General features: G+C 40.0%; 2 protein-coding genes and 1 long non-coding RNA gene across 4 annotated transcripts; 1 reads left to right on the top strand and 2 right to left on the bottom strand.

Moving 5' to 3' along the window:
- Positions 1-42: 42 nt before the first annotated feature.
- Positions 43-15,147, bottom strand: LOC101122402 (large ribosomal subunit protein eL33). Its single transcript, XM_012105830.5, is given in 6 exon segments — positions 43-1,619; positions 2,735-2,836; positions 3,153-3,279; positions 7,408-7,445; positions 9,145-14,895; positions 14,897-15,147. Coding segments are annotated over 2 exon segments (366 nt in total). The 3' UTR covers positions 43-1,619; positions 2,735-2,836; positions 3,153-3,279; positions 7,408-7,445; positions 9,145-14,780.
- Positions 9,421-19,018, top strand: LOC132657608 (uncharacterized). Its single transcript, XR_009596027.1, has 2 exons — positions 9,421-18,388; positions 18,671-19,018. It is a non-coding gene; the product is annotated as an uncharacterized LOC132657608 (long non-coding RNA).
- EXO5 (exonuclease 5) lies at positions 16,357-27,777 on the bottom strand. 2 transcript variants are annotated; one of them, XM_042246294.2, is made up of 3 exons: positions 26,870-27,777; positions 26,706-26,795; positions 16,357-18,314 (listed from the first exon to the last, which is right to left on the bottom strand). In XM_042246294.2, the coding sequence occupies exon 3, from the start codon at positions 18,287-18,289 to the stop codon at positions 17,177-17,179; it is 1,113 nt and encodes a 370-aa protein (XP_042102228.1). In that variant the 5' UTR covers positions 18,290-18,314; positions 26,706-26,795; positions 26,870-27,777; the 3' UTR covers positions 16,357-17,176. The 2 variants fall into 2 exon arrangements, with proteins under 2 accessions (XP_042102228.1, XP_042102214.1); XM_042246280.2 differs by having other exon boundaries at positions 26,706-27,777.

Genomic DNA, 27,777 nt, shown 5'->3' with positions numbered 1-27,777 from the left:
TTACACCTTAGGTGGATACATCAATGAAAAAGAACAGGGATATCTGAAGTGCAGATGTTTTATTTATATACTTCTTTAAATACTTCCTTTTCCACAACTGAGCACTTAGTGTATAGAATACAACTGCTTTCACCATCTCAATTGATATCTTGTTAAGTTATACACACTTGTAATTCTATATATCTTTATAACAAGTTTTAGAATTAAAGAGGAGACTCTGAGATTCAGTAACACTGCCATACCCATTAAAAGTGCCAGTGAATGGATGAAAATATTACTGAAATTCATACTATTTATCTTAAACCACATTTTTTCACTTGTATGTTACTATTCAGATTGGAAGGAAAAGTGTGATATTTACTTCAGAAACTCTTAATAGATACAATTTAATATATAAACTTATTTTATATTCACACTTGCATAATTATATAATTTGTAATAAAAATAATCAGAGATGCTAAATGTAGTTTTTACTGATTCCTTGACTGTTTAATTTATGCTTTCCAAGCTCTAAGTTTTATCATTATAAATTAACGTTTTCTGTGATCTTTCCTCTAAAAACTTTATCACTTCCAGAACATGACTGGCATTGATTTTTTTTTTATGGGAATCTATTCTTTCAGTTCCTTCAAATTGTTGCATTTCTCCTCACCATGAATTCTCTACTCAATAATTTATCAAATATTAAAGTCTTCTCATATTCATAAGTAAATATTACATGTGAATTTTCTGATGTACAATAAGATTTGACTTCTGGGAAAATGGTTTCCCACATTTGCTACATTCATAGGGCCTTTCTCCTGTATGAGTTATCTGATGTCTAAGGAGATGAGACTTCTTGATGAAGGCTTTGCCACATTTAATACATCCATAAGGTTTCTCTCCTGTATGAATTCTTTGATGGGTAACAAGCACAGAACTGTTGCCAAAGGCTTTGCCACATACAATGCATTGATATGGTTTCTCTCCTGTATGAAATTTAGAGTGTTTATAAAGGGATGAACTATACCTGAACGTTTTCCCACATTCCTTACATTCAAATGAGTTCTCAAGTGTATGCGATTTCATGTGTTGATTAAAGGAAGAATTCCAAGTGAATGACTTTCCACACTGACTGCATTCATAAGGCTTCTCTCCAGTGTGGAGTCTCTGATGGACCGCAAGTTGTGCTTTATGTGTAAACGCTTTTCCACAATCACTGCACACAAAGGGTCTCTCTCTGTTATGAATTTTCTGATGAGTCACAAGGTGTGCCTTGCTGCTATAGGCTTTCCCACAGTTGTTGCATTCAAACGGTTTTTTTCTTGTATGATTTTTTTCACGTCTAATGAAATTAAATTTCTTTTTGAAGGCTTTCCCACATCCATTGCATTCATCAGCATGTTCTCCATTATAACATCTATTATAATTAAGAAAGTCCAAAGTAGGTTGCAAACTCTTCTCATATGACTTACATTTATATGATTTTTTTCTTGTAGGATTAAGACTTGTGCTCATATTATAACCATGAAGTCTCTCCACAGTCAGAATTTTATTGAACATGAACAAAACTGAATTTAAAAAATTGTCTTTGCTTTTCTGGTGCTTGTCTGATTCATCAACAAGTGGGCAGTCAGCTTCTAAAAAGGAGTACAATGAAATGTTCCTAGTTAATTTTTGCCATTGACAGTCATAGAAAGAAACTTGATTTCAAACCTAGTCTCATTCTGAAACAAGTATGCTTTCACCTTGCTCCTGAACTTTAAGAATAAAACTACTAGACAGGAAAACGGAGACAGAAAGACAGTGAGAATGGGTGGCTTAATTTGTGACCTGGAAAAAAAAAAAAACAACAGTAAAATAGCACAAGGTAGTGAGAAGAGCACAAAGAAAATTAAAAAGTTGCTCAACAGGGTGTATGTCAACTCACAGAACAAAGACAGCCCCCTACGGAGATGTGATCAGTGGACAGGGAGAGCAACAAGAGACAATGGAGTTAAGGGAAAATTAGATTTGGAAGAGGATGATCAGAATCAGAGTCCTCACTGCATAATTCCTAGATTACCCTGGTAGAATCCTCCCTTTTTCCTTCATTCATCTCTCTTTTTTCCTCTTGGTCATCTGGCACAATATCAGTTCCCTTCAGGAACATTTTTACGTCTCTGGTCCTCTGCTGCTGCTGCTGCTGCTGCTGCTGCTGCTGCTAAATCGCTTCAGTCATGTGCGACTTGTGCGACCCCATAGACGGCAGCCCACCAGGCTCCTCCATCCCTGGGATTATCCAGGCAAGAATACTGGAATGGGCTGCCACTTCCTTCTCCCTCTCCAGTCCTCTAACCTTATCCAAAAGAGGTTGGTGGAGTAAGACTGCAAATCCACATAAGCTGACTACATTATTAGAACTAGATGTATGGAAAGATCTGCCATCATGTTGAGGAGGAATGAACAATGAGGATTCTAGGAATTGAGAGAGCCAAGCAAGCACTTCGATGCAACGGGCAGTGTGAGGAGTCAAAGCGGAGTGGCAGGACGTCCTCCTACACAAGAGCTGAGGAAGAGAAAGAGCAGCCACGTGGGAGAGTGGAACTGGGGGTGTCATCTGGGGATCTGACGATGTCAGGTACATGCCAAGTGCACCCAGTCACTTCCAAAGGTATGTGCGTCCTAAAAAGTGTTTCGAAGGTGCCAGTCTCTCACTCACCAACTGGGACCCCAGTTTCAAAGACTCCCATCTTCCTGGGTTTCTCTGACTCACCTGGAGAGCTCCAACGTGAGTCCTCTCCCTCCACCATCCATGGTTCTTGTCCTTGCTCCACTCTGAATATCACTGTTGTTTCAGTAACTGGACACCCTGTTCCTAGGAAACAACACAGAACTGGGGACAAAGTGCTAGGAACAATTACCTCATAATTCGGGTTTGCCTCCTGGTGTCTTAGGGCCTGTGAAGGCTGACAAACAGGCTTCAGAACAGAAAAGACCCTTCTTCACTTAGGAGGCAGAAGCATAAACACAGTACCTGATCCCCAAAGGAGATTAAGAATCTTTGACTAATGAAGTTCAAGGCCAAACTTACTAATGCTTCAGAATGTTCATGGCTTTCACAGGTCTTAAAGGAAGGGTACTGTTAAAACATTCTGAGTTACAACTAAAAAGTTACCACCCACTGTCCTTACCCACTGAGATGAGGTTTCTAAAGTTCTCCAACATCACATCCCAAAACAGGGTTCTCTGATCACAGTCAAGCAGCTGCCACTCCTCTGGGGTGAATTCCACAGCCACATCCTGGAGTGTCACTGATCCCTGTAATAGTACATGGATCTTCAAACTAAAGTGTGCACCATTTGGGGACTTGTAAGAGCCATGGCAGCCTCTTAGGATCATATCATGTTCATTGATGAGTTTTCAAAGTTATGTATGAAAACTACCATACACCTGATTCAGAAACATACTTTGTGTGATAGAAACAAAAATTATATTAAAAATATTCAAATAGTATCAGAACAATTCAATAGCAGAAAGATTAGTCTTTTAAACAAATGGTGTTGGGACAGTTGGATATCCACATGCAAAAGAATGAAGCTGGACTCCCTCCAACCCACCCACACACCTCATATCATAATAAAAGGAAGTGAAGTCGCTCAGTCGTGTCCGACTCTTTGCGACCCCATGGACTGTAGCCTACCAGGCTTCTCCGTCCAAGGGATTTTCCAGGCAAGAGTACTGGAGTGGGTTGCCATTTCCTTCTCCAGGGGATCTTCCTGACCCAGGGATCGAACTCGGGTCTCCCACATTGTAGGCAGAAGCTTTTACTGCTTCTGAGCCACCAGAGAAGTCATCATAATAAAAATGAACTAAAAATGGATCAGAGACCCAATGTAAGAGTTAAAACTACACGTAACCCTTGAACAGCTTGGGGGTTAATGTGCCAACCCTCCCCACAGTCAAAAACCCACATAAGTTTACAGATATCTCCATATCTGTAGTTCCACAATCATGAATTCAATGAACCACAGGTCATGTAGTGCTACAGTATGTATTTACTGGAAAACACCTGCATATAAGTGGACCCACACAGTTCAAGGCTCTGTTATTCAAGGGTCAATTGTATATAATTCTTACATGAAAACAAGGGAGTTAATCTTTATGACCTAGGATTAGGTAACGGTTTTTTAGACATGACAGAAAAAGTGTGATAAAAAAATAGATAAGTTGGAATTCATCAAAATTAAGCATTTTTGTGCTTCAAAGGACACCATAAAGAATGTGAAAAAGACAACTCACAAAATAGCAGGAAATATTTGTAAATCATATATCTGAAAAGAGAGTTGTCTCTAAAAGAAAAAGAATTCTTACAACAATAAAAAGAAAACTCAATTTAAAAATGGGCAAAGGATGTGAACGGACATTTTTCAAAAGACAGATATGATCCAAAAGCACATGAAAAGATGTACAAATCAAAATCACAATGAGATATCACTTTACATCCAATCGGATGGCTAAAATCAAAGGCAGACAATGACAAGTTTTTCACAAGGGTGGAGGGAGAAACTAGAACTCTCATACACTGCTGATGGAATTGTAAAATGGTGCAGCAACTATGGAAAACAATTTAGGAGTTTTTCAAAACATTAGAGTTACCATATACCCAGCAATTTTTCCTAGGTATATACCCAAAAGAGTTGGGAACATATGTGCACACAAAAACCATACACACATGTCCATGGCAGAATTATTCAGAGCAGGCAAAAGTGGTAATAATATGGGTATTGAGCAAGTAATAAATGAATAAACAAAATGAGGTATATCCACATGATCCAATATTATTCAGTACTAAAAAGGACTCTATGACATATATGATCCCTGAAAATATTGTGCTAGGTGAAAGAAGCCAGTCACAAGAGATCACATATTGTATGGTTCTATTTGTATGAAATTTTCAGAACAGGCAAATCCATAAAAACATAAAGTAATTCAGGGCTGAGGGAAGGAAGGAATGGGGAGTAACTATTAATGGGTATGGGGTTTCTTCTGAGGATATGAAAATGTTCTGAGATTAGTGATGACAGTTTCACAATTGTAGTAATATACTAACTTTAAGGTGGTCAACTTATAATAAGTGAATTAAGTCTTAATAAAGTTATTTAAAAATACTGCTTATATGTTTTTCACTCATTCACTCATATAATATTTAATAAGGACATACCACGTACAGTACTGCTGCTGCTGCTGCTGCTGCTGCTAAGTCGCATCAGTCGTGTCCGACTCTGTGTGACCCCATAGACGGCAGCCCCCCAGGCTCCCCTGTCCCTGGGATTCTCCTGGCAAGAACACTGGAGGGGGTTGCCATTTCCTTCTCCAATGCATGAAAGTGAAAAGTGAAAGTGAAGTCGCTCAGTTGTGTCCGACTCTTAGCGACCCATGGTCTGCAGCCTACCAGGCTCCTCTGTCCATGGGATTCTCCAGGCAAGAGTAATGGAGTGGGGTGCCATCGCCTTCTCCGAGTACAGTACTCTTTTTCTTGTTTGTATCGCTAGTACTGTACTAGCGATACAAAAAAGAAAAAAATTATTACTGTCCTCAGTAATCTTACAGCCTATTAAACACTACAAAATAAATGTATAAAGGTAATTAGATGTTAAATGGGCTAAAAAGTTAACAGGCTAGACTTATATAAGCATAATAAAATAGAAAAGCACAGATTTTTATATGATAAAATATATCCTCTTAACCGTGAATCAAAATCATTTTTAATTTAAACTGAAATTAAAAGGCACATAGCAACATTTCTATCACAAAGAGATAGTTAAGATCATATAAGGAAGCAAACTAAAACCTATAAGCTTTTTTTTTAATGCCACAGAAATAATTTTATTTAGAAGAAATATAATTTTATAAATAAAACGTAACTGGAAAACAGTTATGCCTACTTGTTTTACTTCAACTACAAGGGCAGAGTTGAGCAGTTGTCACAGAAGCTATATAGCCTTCAAGCCTAAAATATTTACGGTTTGTCCCTTTAATGGAAACAGTATTAGAAATTCTTTAAACTGTTATGTTAAAAGCATGAAATATATTATTGACAAGTATAAAAAAAGGATATGAGGAAAAAAGTTCCCAATTTATGAAAACAATCTTAATAAGCTAAGAATCCTTAACTTGAAAAATAAAAAAACAAAGAACAACTATCTATCAGAATATAAGACACTGGAAGAATTGCCATTAAAACTGGACCAGAAAATATTCTGGCTAGCAATTATATTCAAAATTATAGTACTAGAAATCCTGTCAATTGCAATAAGACAAAAAAAAAATGGAGATAAGTGAATAAGAGACAAAACTCCATTTGAAGAGTATATGATGGTCTATCTAGGAAATTTAAGAATAAACTAAAAAACTCTTAGACTTAGTAAGAGTTCTATAAGTTGAATAAAGTCAAACAGACAAATCCATACTTTCCTATGCACCGGAGTAGCCAGTTAGAAAATATTATGAAAAAAATATTCATCCCATTCTCAATAGCAACTTAAACCATGTGTAAGAATAAACATTATAAGAAATGTATAAGAATACCATAAAAACCTATACAACTATAATGAAGGACCGAAATAAAAATGGAAATAAAATGGAGAACTTATTACTGAATTCTCTCCAAATTTATCTAAAAGTATAATGCAATCACAATAATGATACCTAATCTATCCCCTGGGTTGGGAAGATCCCCTGGAGGAGGGCATGGCAACTCACTCCAGTGTTCTTGCCTGGAGAACCCCCATGGACAGAGGAGGCTGGCAGGCTACAGTCCATGGGGTCGCGAAGAGTCAGACACAAATGAGCGACTAAGCCCAGCATAGCACAGCACACACGGACTTACAAATGGAGTTCTTGGCACTATGTTCTCTGCTTATTCTAGGGAACACTCTTAAGAAGGTCATTGGAAATTGGATGTTATATTTATCACAGAATTGTTACTGGCAATACTGTTGCTAACATAACCTCTTTGAAACATTATTGTAAGATATTTTCTTTGGAGAACTGTGCTAGGAAAAATTTTACTCATCAGGGGAATTGTTTTCTGCTTTATGCTCCTGGACAAAGCCAATACTTTGGTTGGCTACCCATTTTCTATGATCACCAGAAAGAGTAGGTACACATATGAAGCTCTACCTAAATGCTGAAAAACCCTATAACCTGGATATCAATTTATCAATTTTCTGAATTTCCTATTGGACCTGATCTATTCAGTCTACATTCTCCCTAACTATATATAATCGCCTTTTTATATGGATTTAAAAAAAAGAGATTTGGACCTCTTGCTTTCTGAGATAGTGCACACTCTGTCTATGGACTGTGTATCTCTCTAAATAAATCCACTTCTTACCCATCAAAAAAAAAGAGACAGATTTTAATAACAATAAATGGATGCCTTACCTTGAAGCTGATCATTTCTGCCTCTCTTGCATAGAGATCTATGAAAGTAGAAATGGGGAAGAGAATAAAGACATGAAATACCAGGACTGCAATGGAGAACCCTGCTGTATGAGAAAAAAAGCACACAGTGCAGTCTGAGAAAATGCCACCCCGTGAGAGAATGACATTTCCAGCAAGTCAGAAATGTCCACATTTTATAAGCAATGATCTTATATTAGTAGGCTGTACATTTCTATCCTACTGACCTAGTAGCAAATTGCTAACCTTTAAACCAGTGACAGGTTTTTTCTCCCAGAAATTCATTCTAAGTAGATAATAATGAATGAGTTAAAGTGATAACTAAAAGCCTGATCTCTCAAGCTCAGTTATCTTTGGAAGTCATTCCTTCCTGTGATTCTCTGGCCTCTGTTCTGTAGGTGGGTTGGGTAAGAGGTCTCAAATTAGGTTTTATGAAGAGGCTGGATGCAGGGAAGTGCGGGGGGGGGGGTGGATTTTTTTTTTTAAGCTGAAGTCTTCAGTTGAGACTCTAAATCTCAGTCTCTCTCTCTGAATCTCACCATCTCCTACAGGCCCAATCTGGGCTTTTTGAAATTCCAACCAGCACTGCTAGGGCCCTATAAAGGCTAAAATGTGCAAGAGGCACTCTCAGCTTTATTTACAATCATCACTGGAAAATCTGCAGATTCACCAAGGGTTCTTTTAAACAAACAAACAAACAAACAACTTTATTTTGTATTGGGGTAGAGCCGATTAACAATGTTGTGGTAGTTTCAGGTGAACAGCAAAGGGACTCAGCCATACGTAGACCAAGAGTTGTTTTTTTTTTTTTTTTTTTTTTAAGGATGACAAACCGAAATTTACTCAGCATATATAAAAATATTTCAAAAGAAAGATAAATCCAATGATTTGTTTTGCAGGTTCTTTTCATCTTGCAAAAAGAATGAAATTTGAAGGAAACTCATCTGGAGTTTAACTCTCAGATCGTCTATACTAAACTGCCTGAGTCTAGGCAATTTAAACTCACCTTTCTGCTTCAGTTAACTCATATACAAAACAGAGATAATATTTACTTCAGATGATTGTTGAGAGTGTTGACTAAAAAATATAGTCACAATCTGAAAGTAGAGAATTATTTTATTTGGTGGGAATGTTAGCCTGGGAGACAGCATCTCAGTAACTCTGGGAAACTGCTCCAAGGAGGCAGGAGAGGACGTCAGGCTATATACAAGTTTGCAACAAAGGAAGCAGGCAGGCTGAACGTCAAACATCAGTATCAAGTTAAGGAATTTAGCATTCTGTGTATGTGACATTTCTTGTTTATTAATATGGCAGGAGTTATTTTCATTTCACATGAAAATACCCTAAAGCATGCACCGAAGTTTCTCTAAAAATGTTTTCTTCCTAGATCCCTTAAAATGGTTTACTATTTCCTTTTGCAGGCTTTGGTAGGGCCAAAGGTGCTTTTGTCATCAGGAAAGGTGCAGTTTAAAGCACAAGAGCAGGAATGCAAACTGAACTTGCTCAAGACGCAACCGGGGTCTAGGAGCCCACGGAGTGGCAGCTGGACCCTTCCTTGCTTTCTCTGAACTACTCCAGAATCGGACAGGACCCACACACCCAAACTGGAAGTCACCGCATGTGAAGGTTTTCACATGTTATTTTCGTTGGGTAAGCCAATAAAGCGGTCCCTTTCTTCCTGCCCTTTCCTTACGTCCCCCAAGTTCTGTACAGTCATACTTGCCAGCTTTGCACCGCCACACTCCCAGCTCCGGCTCTAAGCTGGAGATCAGGTTAAGGAGATCTCCCAGATCCGGGAGATACCCCAACTCCCACTTCATGCAGTACTGGTTCAAAAATTACAGAATACCAGCTACCACCCTACTACGCGTGTCCGGAAGTAACTCTTCGCCCAGAGTTCCCAGGCTCCCGCGGGGTGCAGGCTATTTACCCAATACTACATTTCCCATAAAGCCTATGGAGCTTATTTCTGGAATGCGTTGGTTCTGCCTCCTTAGAGGGAGACTCCAGATCTGGTATCTCTGGGGCTGCTTGAAGAGACATGCTCACTTATAAAAGAGAAATGTAGATATCATTTTTGTTTAAAAGCTATAGACCTCAGAATTTTTAAATACTGGAAAATCTAAGTCAGCAGTTCGCTAAGCGAACAATTTGCCTTTACTCAGTTCAGTCTTTTCTAGTAATACAGTAGCTTAGGTCAGAAACATGAAGAGGACCCAACAAAGACTGAGACGGAATAATCCTGAGGCAGATGGAAAAGCAGGAAGGTTTGGATCTGCAAAATCAAGGGAAGAGAACGTTTCAAGAAGGAGGGAGTGATCCATTGAGTTAACTGCTGCTGTTACGTTAGGTAGGATGAGAATAATTGACCATTGGATTGAACAATGTGGGGATGGCTGAAACATGCCCTTTTGGTGTACTGATTGAAGTTTGATGAAGTCTGACAAGAATTAGGAGTAGGATGAAACAATGGGAGAAGGCAAGTATTTATAGACATACTCCTTCAATTTTTAAAAGATGAATAGGAAAGTAAAACTGTCCATTGCAGATGGATTTGGGGTTCAGAATTTTTTTTTTAAGATGGAAGAAATTACAGTGTTTGTACCCTAATTAAAATGATACAATGGAGAGGGGGAAATCAACAATACAGGAGAGACAGGACAGTTGCAAGAGCAACGTCCTTGAGGAAAAAAGGGATAGAATCTAGCACACAATTGGGAGGATCAGCTATAAGCAAGAGCCTGGGCAATTTATTCATTGAAATAACAGGAGAAGCAGAATCAATAGGTACAGATTTGGTGGGGGGAAAATGAAGATATCCTCCCTGAGTGTTTCTATTCTATAAGTGAAATTGGAAGCTCAAAGTGAATTTAGGGAGAAGATGTTTGAGATATGAGGAAAGAAAAGAAATTCTGCATTAGATTGATTCTAATATTTTTTTCATATTTCAACATATGCGAAATTGCTACCTCACAAATGATGACATGCCATAGTTTAATTGGTAGTCTTTTTTCTTTCCTAGTAATATGTAAAATAATGATGTATCTTATAATCAGTGGCATCTGAGATTCTAATGTTAGTTATTTAGGAATGTGGGGAAGTGAATGGATTCAGAAAATGAAGTACTATTACACAGCACCATTAAGATCTCACTTGATGCTAGTAAGCCTTTGACTTTACTGGCGTTTTCAATGTCATAAACACATATTTTTATATCTTATTTTTTTAAAAATCATTTCTTGACTTTAGCTCACTCGAGCAATTGTGGCATTTCCTAGCTTGCTTTCTTTTTTTTTTTTTTTTAATGTTTTGACTTTGTCCTGCAGCTTTGGTAGTTTTGTGACCAAGGATCAAACCCGTACCTCCTGCAGTTAAAGAGCATTGTCTTTTTTGGGGGGGGCGGGTTAACTTTTAATTTGGAAACACTCAAACTCAGAAAACTTGGAAGCAGAGTACAAAGAACCATTTGTTTAGAACAGCAATGATCTAAAAAAGGAAGTTCAGTTCAGTCCCTCAGTCGTGTCAGACTCTTTGTGACCCCATGGACTGCAGCATGCCAGGCTTCCCTGTCCATCACCAACTCCTGGAGCTTGCTCAAACTCATGTCCATCAAGTTGGTGATATCATCTCATCCTCTCTCATCCCCCTTTCCTCCTGCCTTCAATCTTTCCTGCATCAGTCAATCTTTCCTGCCTTCCTAGCATCAGGGTCTTTTTCAATGAGTCAATTCTTCACATCAGGTGGCCAAAGTATTGGAGCTTCAGCTTCAGCCTCAGTCTTTCCAATGAATACTCAGGACTGATTTCCTTTAGGATTGACTGCTTTGATCTCCTTGCAGTCCAAGGGACTCTCAAGAGTCTGCTCCAACACCTCAGTTCAAAAGCATCAATTCTTCAGTGCTCAGCTTTCTTTAGAGTCCAACTCTCACATCCATATGTTACTGGAAAAATCATAGCTTTGACTATACGGACCTTTGTAGGCAAAGTAATGTCTCTGCTTTTTAATAGGCTGTCTAGGTTGGTCATAGCTTTTCTTCCAAGGAGCAAGCGTCTTTTAATTTCATGGCTGCAGTCATCATCTGCAGTGATTTTGGAGCCTAAGAAAATAAAGTCTGTCAGTGTTTCCATTGTTTCCCCATCTATTTGCCATGAAGTGATGGGACTGGATGCCATGATCTTAGTTTTCTGCATGTTGAGTTTTAAGCCAGCTTTTTCACTTTCCTCTTTCACTTTCATCAAGAGGCTCTTCTTTAGTTCTTCTTTGCTTTCTGCCATAAGGGTGGTGTCATCTGCATCAGTTCAGTTCAGTTCAGTCGCTCAGTCGTGTCCGACTCTGCGACCCCATGAATCGCAGCACGCCAGGCCTCCCTGTCCATCACCAACTCCCAGAGTTCACTCAGACTCACATCCATCGAGTCAGTGATGCCATCCAGCCATCTCATCCTCTGTCGTCCCCTTCTCCTCCTGCCCCCAATCCTTCCCAGCATCAGAGTCTTTTCCAATGAGTCAACTCTTCTCATGAGGTGGCCAAAGTACTGGAGTTTCAGCTTTAGCATCATTCCTTCCAAAGAAATCCCAGGGTTGATCTCCTTTAGAATGGACTGGTTGGATCTCCTTGCAGTCCAAGGGACTCTCAAGAGTCTTCTCCAACACCACAGTTCAAAAGCATCAATTCTTCGGCGCTCATCCTTCTTTACAGTCCAACTCTCACATCCATACATGACTACTGGAAAAACCATAGCCTTGACTAGACGGACCTTAGTCGGCAAAGTAATGTCTCTGCTTTTGAATATGCTATCTAGGTTGGTCATAACTTTTCTTCCAAGGAGTAAGTGTCTTTTAATTTCATGGCTGCAATCACCATCTGCAGAGATTTTGGAGCCCAAAAAAATAAAGTCTGACACTGTTTCCACTGTTTCCCCATCTATTTCCCATGGAGTGATGGGACTGGATGCCATGATCTTCGTTTTGATATTTCTCCCAGCAATCTTGATTCCAGCTTGTGTTTCTTCCAGTCCAGCATTTCGCATGATGTACTCTGCATATAAGTTAAATAAACAGGGTGACAATATACGGCCTTGACATACTCCCTTCCCAATTTGGAACCAGTCTGTTGTTCCATGTCCAGTTCTAACTGTTGGTTCTTGACCTGCATACAGATTTCTCAGGAAGCAGGTCAGGTGGCCTGGTATTCGCATCTCTTTCAGAATTTCCCACAGTTTGTTGTGATCCACACAGTCAAAGGCTTTGGCATAGTCAATAAAGCAGAAGTAGATGTTTTTCTGGAATTCTCTTGCTTTTTCAATGATCCAACGGGTGAAACCAAGAGAATAAACAAATATACCTCCTGCCCCCAAGTGGAATCAACCAGACAGCACTGTCCCCCAACACGAGGGGTCCCATGATGCCCCCTATCCTACCTAAGGATGCTTGGCTGGCACTGGCTGGGCCCAGGCCTGCCTCTCAGAGATGCTTGACCAACATCTCCAATGGCCTGGGTCACTTTGTGGAAGCGAAGTCTTAATCATTGGGCCACCAAGGAAATACCCTAGCTTTCTTTCCTAGGAAAATTTCTCTAAAGAGTTGCTTCTTGGTTCTGCCTACATTTTCTCACCTCCAATTCTCTCTTAAGTCCACTCTAATTGGGTTCTTGACCATAACTACACTCCTGAAACTGCTCTTGTCAATTTACCAATGAAATTCCAATTGAAAAATTAGATGGGCTTTCTTTGTCCTCATCATATTTGACTTCAACAGCATTTAAGATAAATGAAATACTTCCTTGTTTTCTACATCTCACAAAAGATAATTTCTCCCACCTCACTATTTCTCTATTTTCTTTATTGAATAATCTCCCTCTATTCCACCTCCAAATGTTGGAATACTTGGCCTTGGGTCTTTTCTTTTTGAAGTTTTCCTCAAATGGTCTCATTCACTGCCACAATTTTAAATACTATTTATTTGATGACAAATTTATTTAACTGACAAATCTGTATCTCCAGCCCTCATCTCTCCCCTGAATTTCTGAGCCCTAATTCCTTATGCCTACTTGAAATCTCCCCTTAAAAGCTACCTTCAACTTCACATGTTCAAATCAACCTATTAATCCTGTCCCCACCCACACTCCCACTATAACACTTCTCTAAGTTCAATAAATGTATCACTCACCTGGTTACTTGAGCAAAAATTTAGGAACCATCCTTCATTTCTCTTCTTCCTGTTTACTTTCTTTGATTTATTTGTATTTAGCTTTCATCCCCAATTCTGAATCAGAGCTCCTAAAACTCTTGGAATTTCCTAAGATATGAGAATGAGCATGTCTACTGTTATGTTAATGAGGCGACTTTTGGACAGCACCTAAGGATGAGGGCTGACTGTCAGGAAAACCAAACCACATGATTAGAGGGTTAGAACTTTCAGTCTCACATCTCCTAACCTATGGGAAAGGGAGAGAGGCTGGAGGTTGAATCAATTGCCAATGGCCAATGATTTAATCAGTCATGGCTATGTAATGAAGACTCCATAAAACCCCAAAAGGGGACTTCCCTGGTGTTCCAGTGTTAAGAATCCACCTGCCAATGCAGGGGACACAGGTTCAGTCCCTGGTCTCGAAGATTCCACATACTGCAGGCAACTAAGCCTGTGTGCCACAACTACTGAGACCATGCACCCCAGAGACCATGCTCTGCAACAAGAGAAGCCACCACAATGAGAAGCCCACACAATAACTAGAGAGTAACCCCTGCTCACAACCAGGTTGGTGAACAGTGAAGGTGTGGGGAGAGCCATGTACCCATAAAGGGCATGGAAGATCTTTACCCTTTACCGATACCTTACATTATGCATCTCTCCATATGGCAATTCTTGAGTTATATCCTTTAATAATAAACTGGTAGTCTAGTAAGTAAAATGTTTCTCTGAGTTCTGTGAGCCACTCGAGTAAATTAATCAAATCCAAGGAGGAGGTTGTTGAAACCTCCGACCCATAGCCAGCAGGTCAGAAACACAAGCAGACAACCTGGACTTGTATCACTGAGTAGGGAAATTTCCCTCCCATTTTCTGGATGTTTGTCTAGACTTCAGTGTCATTTCTAAATATTTGGTAGAATTCAGCAGTAAATCATCTGGGCCTAGAGCTTTCTTTGTGGGGAGGTTTTAAACTACAAAATCAATCTCTTTGTTGGATATAGGGCTATTTAGGTTACAAATTTCTTGAGAGATCTTCGGTAGTTTGTATCTTTCAAAGAAATTTTCTGTCATCTAAGCTGTCAAATGTATTGGCATAAAGTTCTTCTTCATATCCCCCCCCCCTTTTTTTTTAAAATAAATCCACACCTTATTTACTTTTCAGTAAGTTTAAATTCTCGAAGGGTACAGCATTACATGGATTCTGTGTTCAATGTCTTCAGTAGGAAGGTTGCTTTGGAATTCGGCAGGAACCATGCCACTGTTTCCATGGGCTTGATTACTAAGGTTTTCTGCCAGGAGTTACAGTGTTGTTCTTTGCTTTGTACACAGAAACACATCTTTTGCCTAGACAGAATTCCGTTTCATCTCGAGTATATACACCTTCAATTTTCAGGAGAGCTGCATGCTCCCTCTGGTTCTGTAGACCCCACTTATAGCCAGCAAAAATGGCTTTGGACCACAGCCTTCCAGACATATTTGTCAATTTAGAAGTCCTGTTCCTAGCAGGCCTCCACAGGATCCAAGGTGGCTGCATAATAGTCCCTTATTTTCTTTTAATATCCATAATATTTGTAGTGCCGTCACCTCATTCCTGATATTGGTCATGTGTCTTCCCTCTCCCCACTCCCACCCTAACTGCTCTGGCTAGAACTTATCAGTTTTACTGATCTCAGAATCAGTTTTTTGTTTCATTGATTTTTGTATATTATCTTTTTCTATTTCATTAATGTCAGCTCTGTTGCTTATTTCATTTTTATGCTTTCTTTGAATTTCATTTTCTCTCCTTTTTTTAGTTAATGGGGACACTGAGGTCAGTAATTTGAGAGCTTTCTTCTTTTCCAATTAGTGGCATTAGTGGTGTCAGTTAGGTATCCAATTAGGCATTTAGTGTTATCAATTTCCTTGAAATTTACTGCCTCCCACTCATTTTTGGATATTTTCATTTTCAATTAAATATAAATAATTTCTCTTTTTGTGATAACTTTATTGACTCATAGGTGTGTGATTACACTTTGGTGTGTAATTTAGTTAATTTAGTTAGCACATAATTTTTGATTGTTCAGATATCTGTCATCAAACTCTAACTTAATTCCATTGTGATCAGATAGCATACTTTGTATGACTTTCATTCACATAAATTTATTCAGATTTGTTTTTATGGCCTAGAAAGAGTTTATTTTGATAAATACTCATGTTCACCTGAAAAAAAAGCATGCTATAGAAGATTTTTTTATGTCTAATCACATACACCCAACACATGTATTTGATTTATATTTAAATATATGTTGATACATCCAAAAAGTATCTTGAAGAACCTTATCCAACTTCCTATTGATGGTTATTTTGGGATTCAGGATTAACAGGTATGCATGTAAGACCAATATTTACTTTCTACTTTATACATTATTATAGTGTTTGTAGTAGGAAAAGATAGGAAATAGCTTAATTATATATAAATAGAGGTCTAGTTAAACAGTATATCTTTACAATGGAACCCTTTGCAGCGACTAAAAGGAAGGAGGTGAACTATAAATACTAATATGAAACAACTCTAAAGTACACTGATAAGTAAAAGAAACAAAGTGTGTTGAAGTTGAAAAATATTGTATATCTTAAGTGAGATACCAAAAGCACTAATGAAACATTCAAACTGGTCTTCAGTAATATTTTGTTCATCAAAAGACATCATGACAGAATAAAAAGGCAAGCCACAGACTGGAAAAAGATACTCCCAGTAAATATATTCAATGAATGTTGTGTTTATTGGAGACATTATTAAAGAATAGCAGAAGTGAAGTTCAGTGGAATTAGATACTGAGGCTGGGATAACAATTCTTAGCTTATTCGTGATCCATATTCACAGATTCTGATATGAGGCTTAATCAGTTTTCCTAGGATACTGACCTGGAATTCAATACAGCTCATTTTTCACTTCATCCAGACCTCAAGGACTTAGACCCTCCCCTTATTCCCAAGTCAACAGAACCATCTGCATTTTTTGCTTCCACATGTGAGGATCTAACAACCTGGTGGACTGTGACACCACTGTAATATTTCCAGTTTCAGACCCATCTGAGATAAATCATTCTGCAACATTTTAGCTTTTACCATGTCAGCTCCTCCTCTGGAATACTACTTTGCTCTCATTTACTTTTAAAAGCTATTGACACAGTAGAATATTATTCAGTCTTAAAAAGGAAATTCTGGCACATGCTACAGCACCTTGTAGAAATCTTGATTGAGAAAAACGTAGGGAAGAGACTTAAAATAAATGGAAGAATCTTCTTAAGAAAACAATGATTGTGCTCCAGCCATAATAAGCATTTGTCTTTTTGGCAACCTGTGGCAAAGATCTAGGGTTAGTATAATCCCAGATCTCTCCCACTCAGCCATGAGCCAGGGTCTTGGATTTGTAAGGTTAGAGGCTAAGGAAATATGAAAAGAACCAAAATAAGAACACTCTCCAAGAAATTCAAGCTTGGTTGAAGAGAATGGTCCTCTTTAACTCTGCTGAGTACCTTAGATGCAGGAAACATCCCAGTTCTTGAAGGCACATCTTCTGTTTATTTGGCCTTTTTGAGTTGTGGCTCCTGCGTGGCACTGGTCAACCCACCGCTCTTCTTCCACTCACAGATATCTGCATAGTTGCACATCCGGCATTTCCAGGCCTCCTCCACGTCAACCCCTTGAGGCTCTCGGTGGCCCATCCAGTAGGTCATATAATGCTGCACTTTGCTTCTCACCTCCTTCTCTTCAAAGGTCACTATCTCTGTACCTAGCACAGTGGCAGTCTCTTGGTGGACATACTCAATTTTCAGGCTATCAATAAGTGGGAGGTCAGACAGTGTTAGAGACAAGAAGACCAGTTCTATGAGGTCACCCAAGGACTTCACAGAGTAGCCTCCCTGCTGGGCATGCCTCAGCACTGAAGGTCCCAGTGGTTTTTCTGGATGCAGTTTTGTGTGGTGGATTAAGCTAGCAGCAGTCACTTTCCCCTGTACCATGGCATCAAAGATATATTTGTACAGGCTGACTTGAAAACAGTCTTTTTTTTTCTGAGCATCTGAAGGGAGCACAGGGTTCCCACGTGTCTTGAGTTCAGCCAGTTCCAGTTCCCCACTGGCTGTATAGTGCAGCTCATCAATCACACCAACAAGAAGCACACCCTCCACTTCTCCAAACACTGGAAACTCTCTGATGCGCCCTTCTGACTGCAGGGTAGGAATCATTGATAATATGTTTAGAAACTTCACTGCCCAAGCATCTTCTTTACTGGTGATGGGGATATTCACAAGATCATGAACTTCTAGTTCTCTAGCTAGATGGATGCTGGCACCAGTATCCAAAATAGCTGATTTCTCAGGTGTCAAGAAACCAGAAAACTCCTTTCCATATACCATTTGCTGTTCACACCAGTCCTGAGTAGACAGGTCAGTGACATACAAGTATTTAAGATGAAATCGCTCCATGGGTGATGAGACATCCAATCTTCTTTTCCATTTTGGTAACCTTATGCACTTGTCATCCTTCCCAGGTAATTCATAAGAAGGACCAGGCTTGCTAGGTGAAGCACTTGACTCTTGTGTATCCTCCAGGTCCAAAAATTCCGAGTCACTCAAGTCTGAGAATCCAGAAGCCTCTTCTGACACCGTCTCTTCTTCCTCAGTCTCTGCCATGGCACAGCTCTGGATTGGGCAAAGGCTATACACATCATATGAAAGAAATGCATTATCCAAATGAAAAATTTCTCAAAAGCACTTTTGAATTCCAATGAGGTAAAAAAGATTCACAACTAATTATTTATATATAGTCTTTAAAGATGCTTATTAATTTATGAACAATTAATAATGCCATAGAGTTGTAGCACACGTGCAGTTTACAATAAGGCTCACTGTATCATCCATATATGAATACTTGGCAAATATTTTTTAAGTGCAAAATAGTTTTATTCCTAAATCTGGCACTAACATATTATGTGACTTTAAGCAAATCACTTTCCTCATCCTCAATTTCTTCATTTAAAAGGAGATTTAAGGTTTGTCCTTTTTCCTTCAAAGCTCTCCTGGGGCTTCCCTGGTGGCTCAGTAGTAAAGAATCTGCCTGCCAATGCAGGAGACATGGGTTTGATCCCTGGTCCAGGAAGATCCCACATGCTCAAGAGCAACTAAGCCTGTGTGTCACAACTATTGAGCCTCTGCTCTAGAGCCCAGGAGCTGTAACTACTGAAGCCTGCGTACCATACAGCCCATGTTCCACAACAAGAGAAGTCACTGCAGTGGGAAGTCCATGCACCATAACTAGAGGGTAGCCCCTGCCAGCTGCAACTAGAGAAAAGCCTGCACAACGAAAAAGAACCAGCACAGCCAAATATAAACAAATAAATAAAATTATATATATATGCAAAATCTCTACTGCCTTGGGATATTATTTCATTATTTTAAGTAAATACAGAACATTGTAAATGTTGCAGCAATGTCTGCCAGTTTATCATGGACTGCTTCTACAGTTCCTCTGAATACAAAGTCCTTGGCTAGGAAAACAAATCTCAATACCAAACTATTCCATGAGAAAAATCAGCTCTACAATGACTGTTTCAGGAACACGGTGTGGCAAAATTAAAAAACGAACTACGGACAAATACAAATAGACCTACCCATATACAAAGTAACAGCATACAGTAGTAAGAGGATATTCACAGCAATATGCAAAAATCAGTTGTTTTTTCTATTTGAGATATATTAATACTTTACCTTTACTGCCTTTATAAAGTCCTCCTAACATTATAGAAATTGATGTTTCTTGCTAAGTTTTATTTTCTCTCCCCACAAGAAATTAGCTTATGATGGAAAACATGTCAGTGAACACTCTGAAAATATTACTGTATGAGCATGCTTGCTAAATCACTTCAGTCATGTCCAGCTTTTTGCGACCCTATGGACTGTAGCCCACCAGGCTCCTCTGTCCATGGGATCCTCCAGGCAAGAATACTGAAGTGGGTTGCCATCTCTCCTCCAGGGGATCTTCCTGATCCAGGAACTGAAACCACGTCTGTTATACCTCCTGCATTAGCAGGTGGGTTCTTACCACTAGCACCACCTGAGAAGCCAATATTACTGGATTTTGCTATACATAATAGTGGATATTGGGAACTCCCTAGCAGTCCAGTGGATTGGGCTCCATGCTTCTACTGCAGGGGGCACAGGTTCAATTCCTGGTTGGAGAACTAAGATCCCACATGCCGCACTGCACAGCCAAAATGTGCTAGACACTGAGCCAAGTGCTTCACATGTAATATCTCACTACTTTACTACAGGACAAATACTCTTTCTCTTTACAACAAGCAATTTCACAAACACAGGAGATAGAAAGACTAGAACAATGAACACAATCTAGTTAGCAACTGTTGACATGTTGCTGTATTTGCTTCTTTCAGGTGCTTTTTGTTTTCAGTTTAACTATTTTAATATAAATTACAGGCAGCATAATGCTTCAAATATAAATGCTTCAGCATACATTTCCAAAGAAGACTTCTACATTAACTATAATATTATCACATCTAATAAAATGAATAATTCCCTAATACTCTAGTCCATATTCAAATTTCCCCAAGTGCCCTAAAAACATCTTGACATTGTCCAGATTCCAGGCCTGCCCACAAGCATAGTAAGTCAGGCGGCACTTCAGATAAGAAAGGGAGTGGGTCTTGGAATTCTTGAGCCCCTGGAGGTTTGGCCAAGTGCTCAGGGTTTAACAAAATTCTGTGACTCACAAGATAAACAGTATTGTGAAAAGATTAAAGTAAAACCAGAACTGCATTCTTTCTTGAAAACTGATAATGTATCAGTTTTCAGCCTGGATTTTTAAGTGGGAACTCCCAAAACTGCAGTTTGGAGTCTCACTTGTGGAGTGGACCCACTACCTGGGATCTTTTCCCAACTGGGACTCCAGGCTGCTGTATAAGGAGGGTCTTCCCAGTGCTGTCTATATCTGGATGTTGGCCAGCCCAATTTGGTGATGTAAGTCCTGTTACTTTTCTCTATTGTTTCTTTTGGAGAAGACTCTTGAGAGTCCCTTGAACTGCAAAGAGATCCAACCAGTCCATTCTGAAGGAGATCAGCCCTGGGATTTCTTTGGAAGGAATGATGCTAAAGCTGAAGCTCCAGTACTTTGGCCACCTCATGTGAAGTGTTGACTCATTGGAAAAGACTCTGATGCTGGGAGGGATTGGGAGCAGGAGGAGAAGGGGACGACAGAGGATGAGATGGCTGGATGTCATCATAGACTTGATGGACGTGAGTCTGAGTGAACTCTGGGAGTTGGTGATGGACAGGGAGGCCTGGCGTGCTGCGATTCATGGGGTCACAAAGAGTCGGACACGACTGAGCGACTGAACTGAACTGATTAAAATTAAGTCAGATAGTCTCCTATAAAAAATTGAATTGTGAGTAACACGTGGTTTCTTTTGTTAATGACTCCTTCAAACCTGAAAAGTACAACTTCAGGCAAAATATAAACTGGCACTGTAAGCAGGATTCATGAAGCAAAATGCCACAAGAGATTAAGATTAATGAAGTTTTTAATTCCCGGGTGGGAAGATTTGCCTTACTGCTCATTAGCTACTAAATGGGGTGTATCCACTGGATTGCGTGAGAACTGAGACCCCAAATTAAAACATGCCAAAACTTTAGAATTTATTGAATGTTTGCAGCTCATGCCAATTGAGAAAGGATAAGAATGTACTGCCCTGGGTCAGAGAGGCTGGATCTACCTCTCTGCCTACTGTAAGGTACATGAAGCCAAATTAAAACTGGCTGAAGAGAAGTCAAAATTGGAGAAAGAATTATGCAATTCACAAGGGCAATTGTCCATGTTACAATGTCAAAGATTTATTTTAGCTGATCAAGTCCATTTTCCAGTTGGTAGCCAAAAAAGTCGCTATAAAGGTTGCAGAAACTATGAGCCATGCCGTGTAGGGTCACCCAAGATGGATTGGTCACAGAGAGTTCTGACAAAACGTGATCCACTGGAGAAGGGAAGGCAAACCAGGTCATCAGTATTCTTGCCTTGAGAATCCCATGGACAGTATGAAAAGGCACAAAGATATGACACTGAAAGATGAACTCCCCAGGGCAGTAGGTGCCCAGCATGCTACTGGCGAAGAGTGGAGAAATAGCTCCAGAAAGAATGAAGAGACAGAGCCAAAGCGAAAACAACACCCAGATGTGGATGTGACTGGTGATGGAAGAAAAGTCTGATGCTGTAAAGAACAATATTTTATAGGAACCTGGAATGTCAGGTCCATGAATCAAGGTAAATTGGAAGTGGTCAAACAGGAGATGGCAAGAGTGAACATCAACATTTTAGGAATCAGTGAACTAAAATGGACTGGAATGGGCAAAGTTAATTCAGATGACCATTATATCTACTACTATGGACAAGAATCCCTTAGAAGAAATGGAGTAACCCTCATAGTCAACAAAAGAGTCTGAAATGCAGTACTTGGATACAGTCTCAAATATGGCAGAATGATCTCTGTTCATTTCCAAGGCAAACCATTCAGTATCACAGTAATCCAAGTCTATGCTCCAACCACTAATGCCAAAGAAACAAGTTGAATGGTTTCTATGAAGACCTCTAAGACCATCTAGAACTAACACAAAAAAAGATGTCCTTTTTATCATAGGGGACTGGAATGCAAAAGTAGGAAGTCAAGAGATACCTGGAATAACAGGAAAGTTTGGCCTTGGAGTACAAAATGAAGCAGGGCAAAGGCTAACAGAGTTTTGCCAAGAGAATGCACTGGTCATACCAAAAACCCTCTTCCAACAACACAAGAGAAGACTCTACACATGGACATCACCAGATGGTTAATACCAAAATCAGATTGATTACATTCTTTACAGCTGAAGATGGAGAACCTCTATACAGTCAATAAAAACAGGACTAGGAGCTGACTGTGGCTCAGATCATGAACTCCTTATTGCCAAATTCAGACTTAAATTGAACAAAGTAGGGAAAACCACTAGACTATTTAGGTATGACCTAAATCAAACTCCTTATGATTATAAGCGGAAGTGACAAATAGATTGAAGGGATTAGATCTGATAGATAGAGTGCCTAAAGAACTATTGATGGAGGTTCGTGACATGGTACACAAGGCAGTGATCAAGACCATCACCAAGAAAAAGAAATGGAAAAGCAAAATGGTTGTCTGAGGAGGCCTTACCAATAGCTGAGAGAATAAGAGAAGCAAAAGGCAAAGGAGAAAAGGAAAAATATACCCATTTGAATGCAGAGTTCCAAAGAATAGCAAGGAGAAATAAGAAAGCCTTTCTCAGTGATCAATGAAAAGAAATAGAGGAAAACAATAGAATGGGAAAGACTAGAGATCTCTCAAGAAAATTAGAAACACCAAGGGAATATTTCATGCAAAGATGGGTACAATAAAGGACAGAAATGGTATGGACCTAAACAGAAGCAGAAGATATTAAGAAGAGGTGGCAAGAATACAAAGAAGATCTATACAAAAAAGATCTTCATGACCCAGATGACCATGAGGGTGTGATTACTTACCTAGAGTCAGACATCCTGGAATGCAAAGTCAAGTGGCCTTAGGAAGCATCACTACAAACAAAGCTAGTGGAGGTGATGGAATTCCAGTTGAACTACTTCAAATCCTAAAAGATGATGCTGTGAAAGTGCTGCACTCAAGATGCCAGCAAATTTGGAAAACTCAGCAGTGGCCACAGGACTGGAAAAGGTCAGTTTTCATTCCAATCCCAAAGAAAGGCAATGCTAAAGAATGTTCAAGGTACCGCACAATTGCACTCATCTCACACACTAGCAAAGTATGCTCAAAATTCTCTAAGCTAGGCTTCAATAGTACATGAACTGATAACTTCCAGATGTTCAAGCTGGATTTAGAAAAAGCAGAGGACCCAGAGATCAAATTGCCAACATCCACTGGATCATCAAAAAAGCAAGAGAGTTCGAGAAAAAATATTTCTGCTTCATTGACTATGCCAAAGCCTTTGACTGTGTGGATCACAACAAACTGTGGAAAATTCTTCAAGAGATGAGACTACCAGACCACCTTACCTGCCTCCTGAGAAATCTGTATACAGGTCAAGAAGCAACAGTTAGAACTGGACATGGAACAACAGACTGGCTCCAAACTGGGAAAGGAGTATGTCAAGGCTGTATATTGCCACTCTGCTTATTTAACCTATATACAGAGTACATCATGCGAAATGTTGGGTTGGATGAAGCACAAGCTGGAATCAAGATTGCCAGGAAATATCAACAACCTCAGATATGCAGATAATACCAGCATAGCGGCAGAAAATGAAGAGGAACTAAAGAGCCTCTTGATGAAAGTGAAAGAAGAGAGTGAAAAAGTTGGCTTAAAACTTAACATTGAAAAAACTAAGATCATGGCATCCAGTCCCATCACTTCATGGAAAATAGATGGGGAAACAATGGAAACACTGACAGATTTTATTTTTTAGGGCTCCAAAATCACTACAGATGGTGACTGCAGCCATGAAATTAAAAGACGCTTGCTCCTTGGAAGAAAAGCTATAACCAACCTAGAGAGCAATTAAAAAACAGAGACGTTACTTGGCCTACAAAGGTCCATATAGTCAAAGCTATGGTTTTTCCAGTAGTCATGTATGGATGTGAGAGGTGGACCACAAATAAAGGTGAGTGCCGAAGAACTGATGCTTTTGAACTGTGGTGTTGGAGAAAACTCTTGAGAGTCCCTTGGACTGCAAGGAGATCAAAGCAGTCAATCCTAAAGGAAATCAGTCCTGAATATTCATTGGAAGGACTGAGACTGAAGCTGAAACTCCAATATTTTGGCCACTTGATGTGAAGAACTGACTCATTGGAAAAGACCCTGACTATGGGAAAGACTGAAGACAGGAGTAGAAGAGGACAACAGAGGATGAGATGGTTGGATGGCATCACCAACTTGATGGACATGAGTTTGAGCAAGCTTTGGGAGTTGGAGATAGACAGGCCATGGGGTCACAAAGAGTCTGACACAACTAAGAGGCTGAACAACAACATGCTCTTTCAGTCTAAACAACCCTGAGGCTGACAGTTAGGGAAATTAAAATGGAGAAAGTCTTGTTCAGGCTTCAGAAGCAGGAGGGCATGCCCCTGACCTGGCTTCTGACCTGCCCGGACACTGCCCAGATTCAGTGTCTGCCCACAAGCATAGTAAGTCAGGCAGCACTTTAGATAAGAAAGGGAGTAGGTCTTAGAATTCTTGAGCCCCTGGAGGTCTGGCCAACAGCTCAGGGTATAATGAAATCCTATGACTTACAAGATTAAAAAAAACAACATTGTAAAAAAATTAAAGTAAAACCAGAGCTGCATTTTTGCACACAAATATGTGGAAACCCTTGAAACTGCAATGTGAAGTCTCATCGGTGGAGTGGATGCACTGCCTGGGACCTTTTCCTAATTGGGACTTCAGCTTGCTATTATCGAGGGGCTTGCCAGCACTGTTTAAATTTGGATATTGACCAGCCCAATTTGGTGATGCATGTGCGGTTACTTTTCTCTATTGTTTCTAATTCTTTTCTTTAATGATAGTATATTGAAATTAAGTCAAATAATTTTCTATTTAAAAAACCTGAAATTGTATGTAACGAGTTATTTCTTTTGTTTGCAAACCCTTCGAACCTGAAACGAAAGTAAGACTTCCGGCAAAACAAACCCTTCATAGGAGAAAAAAAAAAAGTATGATCAGTCCACTAGTATTTGACTTTGGGTGTCCAGGAAAATAATTTGACACAGAATCTAAGCTGATTGAGGTTATACGCCAAATTTCCTCCTTGCTACTCTAATGAACAATAAAAGAGATGCATTCACCAACTCCCATGGTAAAAGTTTAACAATTGGTACCTTGAAAATGGTATAAATATTAGCTGTCATTGTACTTAACTAATTTTTAAATAGTCTAAATTCCCCCAAAGAAAGAAGACACAGATAACTGAAAGAAAAGTTATTTGCAATAAACAAAGGTAATACAATGCTCAGACTTCTGGGTATATCCTATTAATTTATTGCTTTATAGGATACTTCAACAGTAATAAAACACAGGAGCACATTTGCACAAGTGTCTTAAACTATAAGTGGGTCTTAGATAATGATAGTTTCAAAATGAGTAATGTTATTTGGACAATGAAGTCCCTGAAAGTGGGAGAGAATCTTTACCCTTCATCAAAAAACAAAAGTTAAAAAGGCATGACAATGCACCCTGTCCCAAATTGCAGTCTGTATCTTTTTGACAGGAGATGATTTTACATAGTACATAGATCAACACTTTCAGATACATCTTAGAATAAATATAAAGACTTTAGAGCATCTAGCAAATGCATAATTTCATATACAGTGTTTCTCAGTGCAAGTTTGTTTTTTAAAATAAAAGTTAAAAATTAAAAATATGAGAATAAGAATAATACAGGTAGTGCACAGGTATGGCATAAATAGGTGGTAAGTGAATAAGATGTTTGGGAAACACCGGCATAGTGTCAAGAGTCTGGAGGTCCTATAGCTCTGGACTCTGAATCTGACTAGGTCGATAGTATTAAGTAGTAGGCTACTTGCTTTCCGAGTACTCTTGGGCAAAAAGTACTCTTTTTCATTTTACTGAGGCTACTGACACATCTTTAAAATTAGAGTACTTCTTCCAACAGTACTTCTGCCAACACCAGCTTCTCTGGTGGTTTAGCTGGTAAAGAATCTACCTGCAATGCAGGAGACCTGGGTTCGATCCCTGGGTTGGGAAGATTTCTTGGAGAAGGGAATGGCTACCCACTCCAGTATTCTTGCCTGGAGAATTCCATGGACAGAGGAGCCTGGTGGGCTACAGTCCATGGGGTCACAGAGTTGGATATAACTGAGTGACTAACACTTTCCAACAGTACTCAGCTACCCAAATGATAGTGTGATGACACAGTAGACACTGCCACTCAACAAATGTGGGTCTCCTCCTTCCCAAGGAAGACATGAGGTGGTGTATCTATTCCCTCTGTCGAATTGAAATAAATTTTAAGAGGAAAAAAAACTTCTACTCACCTGGGACTTGGCTGATCTTCCTCCTCACAGGGAAAGGCAGAATGCTAAACTGACAAGTCTGGGGGAGGAGAAAGCTCTGAAAGACCAGGTCTGAAATTGGAGAATCCAGATTAGCAACCGCCGGACTTGCTGTGGTAAAAGAGCAACTTTGGGTCTTTTCTCACCTGACCAGTCCCTCACACTGTGGTGTTTCCTCCTCTCTGATCCTCACCGCACAGACTGTTGCCCACCCAGATCCTAGGTAATGCTTGCCTCTCTTTACGGGCAAATTCTCCGTAACTTCTTCGTTTTGCCCACACCCTGGATGCAGACACTCGATGCAATCCCTGCTTCCAGCAACTAAAAGTGTCAGCAATAGCGAAGATCTCCCAGCAACTCCGAGGTCAGTTCCCTCTTCCAGCCCCAACCTGGGCTCAGAAGCTCAGAAAGAGATATCAAATGCAGAGGCTTTTCCTCCCTGACGGATTCCTGATGCCTCCGGAACTGCCACTGGCTTTACCACCAATATTCTGACATGGTCGGTACAAGCCCGGACTTGCGGTCCCAGAAACTTCTGCTTTCAGCGGGGACCTTCCCACCGTCCCCAAACCACTGTCTCCCCGGGAATCTCAAGCATGCCCAAAAGTTTACTGAGCACTCCCTACAAGGTGCTAGAGGAGCGGCGAGAAGGGGATCGCTGGCTTCGGGAAGGGGTCCCAGCCGACAGCACGGTCTTCCAAGGTGAGAAGGTCCTCAACCCACAGGAACAGACGAGATAAACCGCTTCTCCGGAGCCGTTCCCACCCGGAGAAGGCGATAGGGGGACGTCGTAACCGCGGGTACAGATCCCAGGGTTCCAAAACGCAGCCCCTCAGCCCGCCGCCCGCATTCGCCGGCCTTCTTCTAACCCTCCTAACCTTGGATACGCCTCCGACTCCAGGACTTCACCTGCTCCTCTCGAGCTTCGCAACCGCTCCCGGACTCTCCCTTAGGTAGTAATCAGGTCCTCTTTCTTGAAAGGACGGTTTCTCAAGAAAGCCGCCGGAGACGACGCCCACAAGGCCCAGCAGCTGCCCAAGGACCGCCCCCTCCC

The sequence above is a fragment of the Ovis aries genome, chromosome 1 (genome assembly GCF_016772045.2).
Source record: "Ovis aries strain OAR_USU_Benz2616 breed Rambouillet chromosome 1, ARS-UI_Ramb_v3.0, whole genome shotgun sequence".
NCBI classification, from domain to species: domain Eukaryota; kingdom Metazoa; phylum Chordata; class Mammalia; order Artiodactyla; family Bovidae; genus Ovis; species Ovis aries.
Note: the sequence above shows the minus strand (reverse complement) of the source record. Positions and strands in the feature narration are given on the sequence as shown.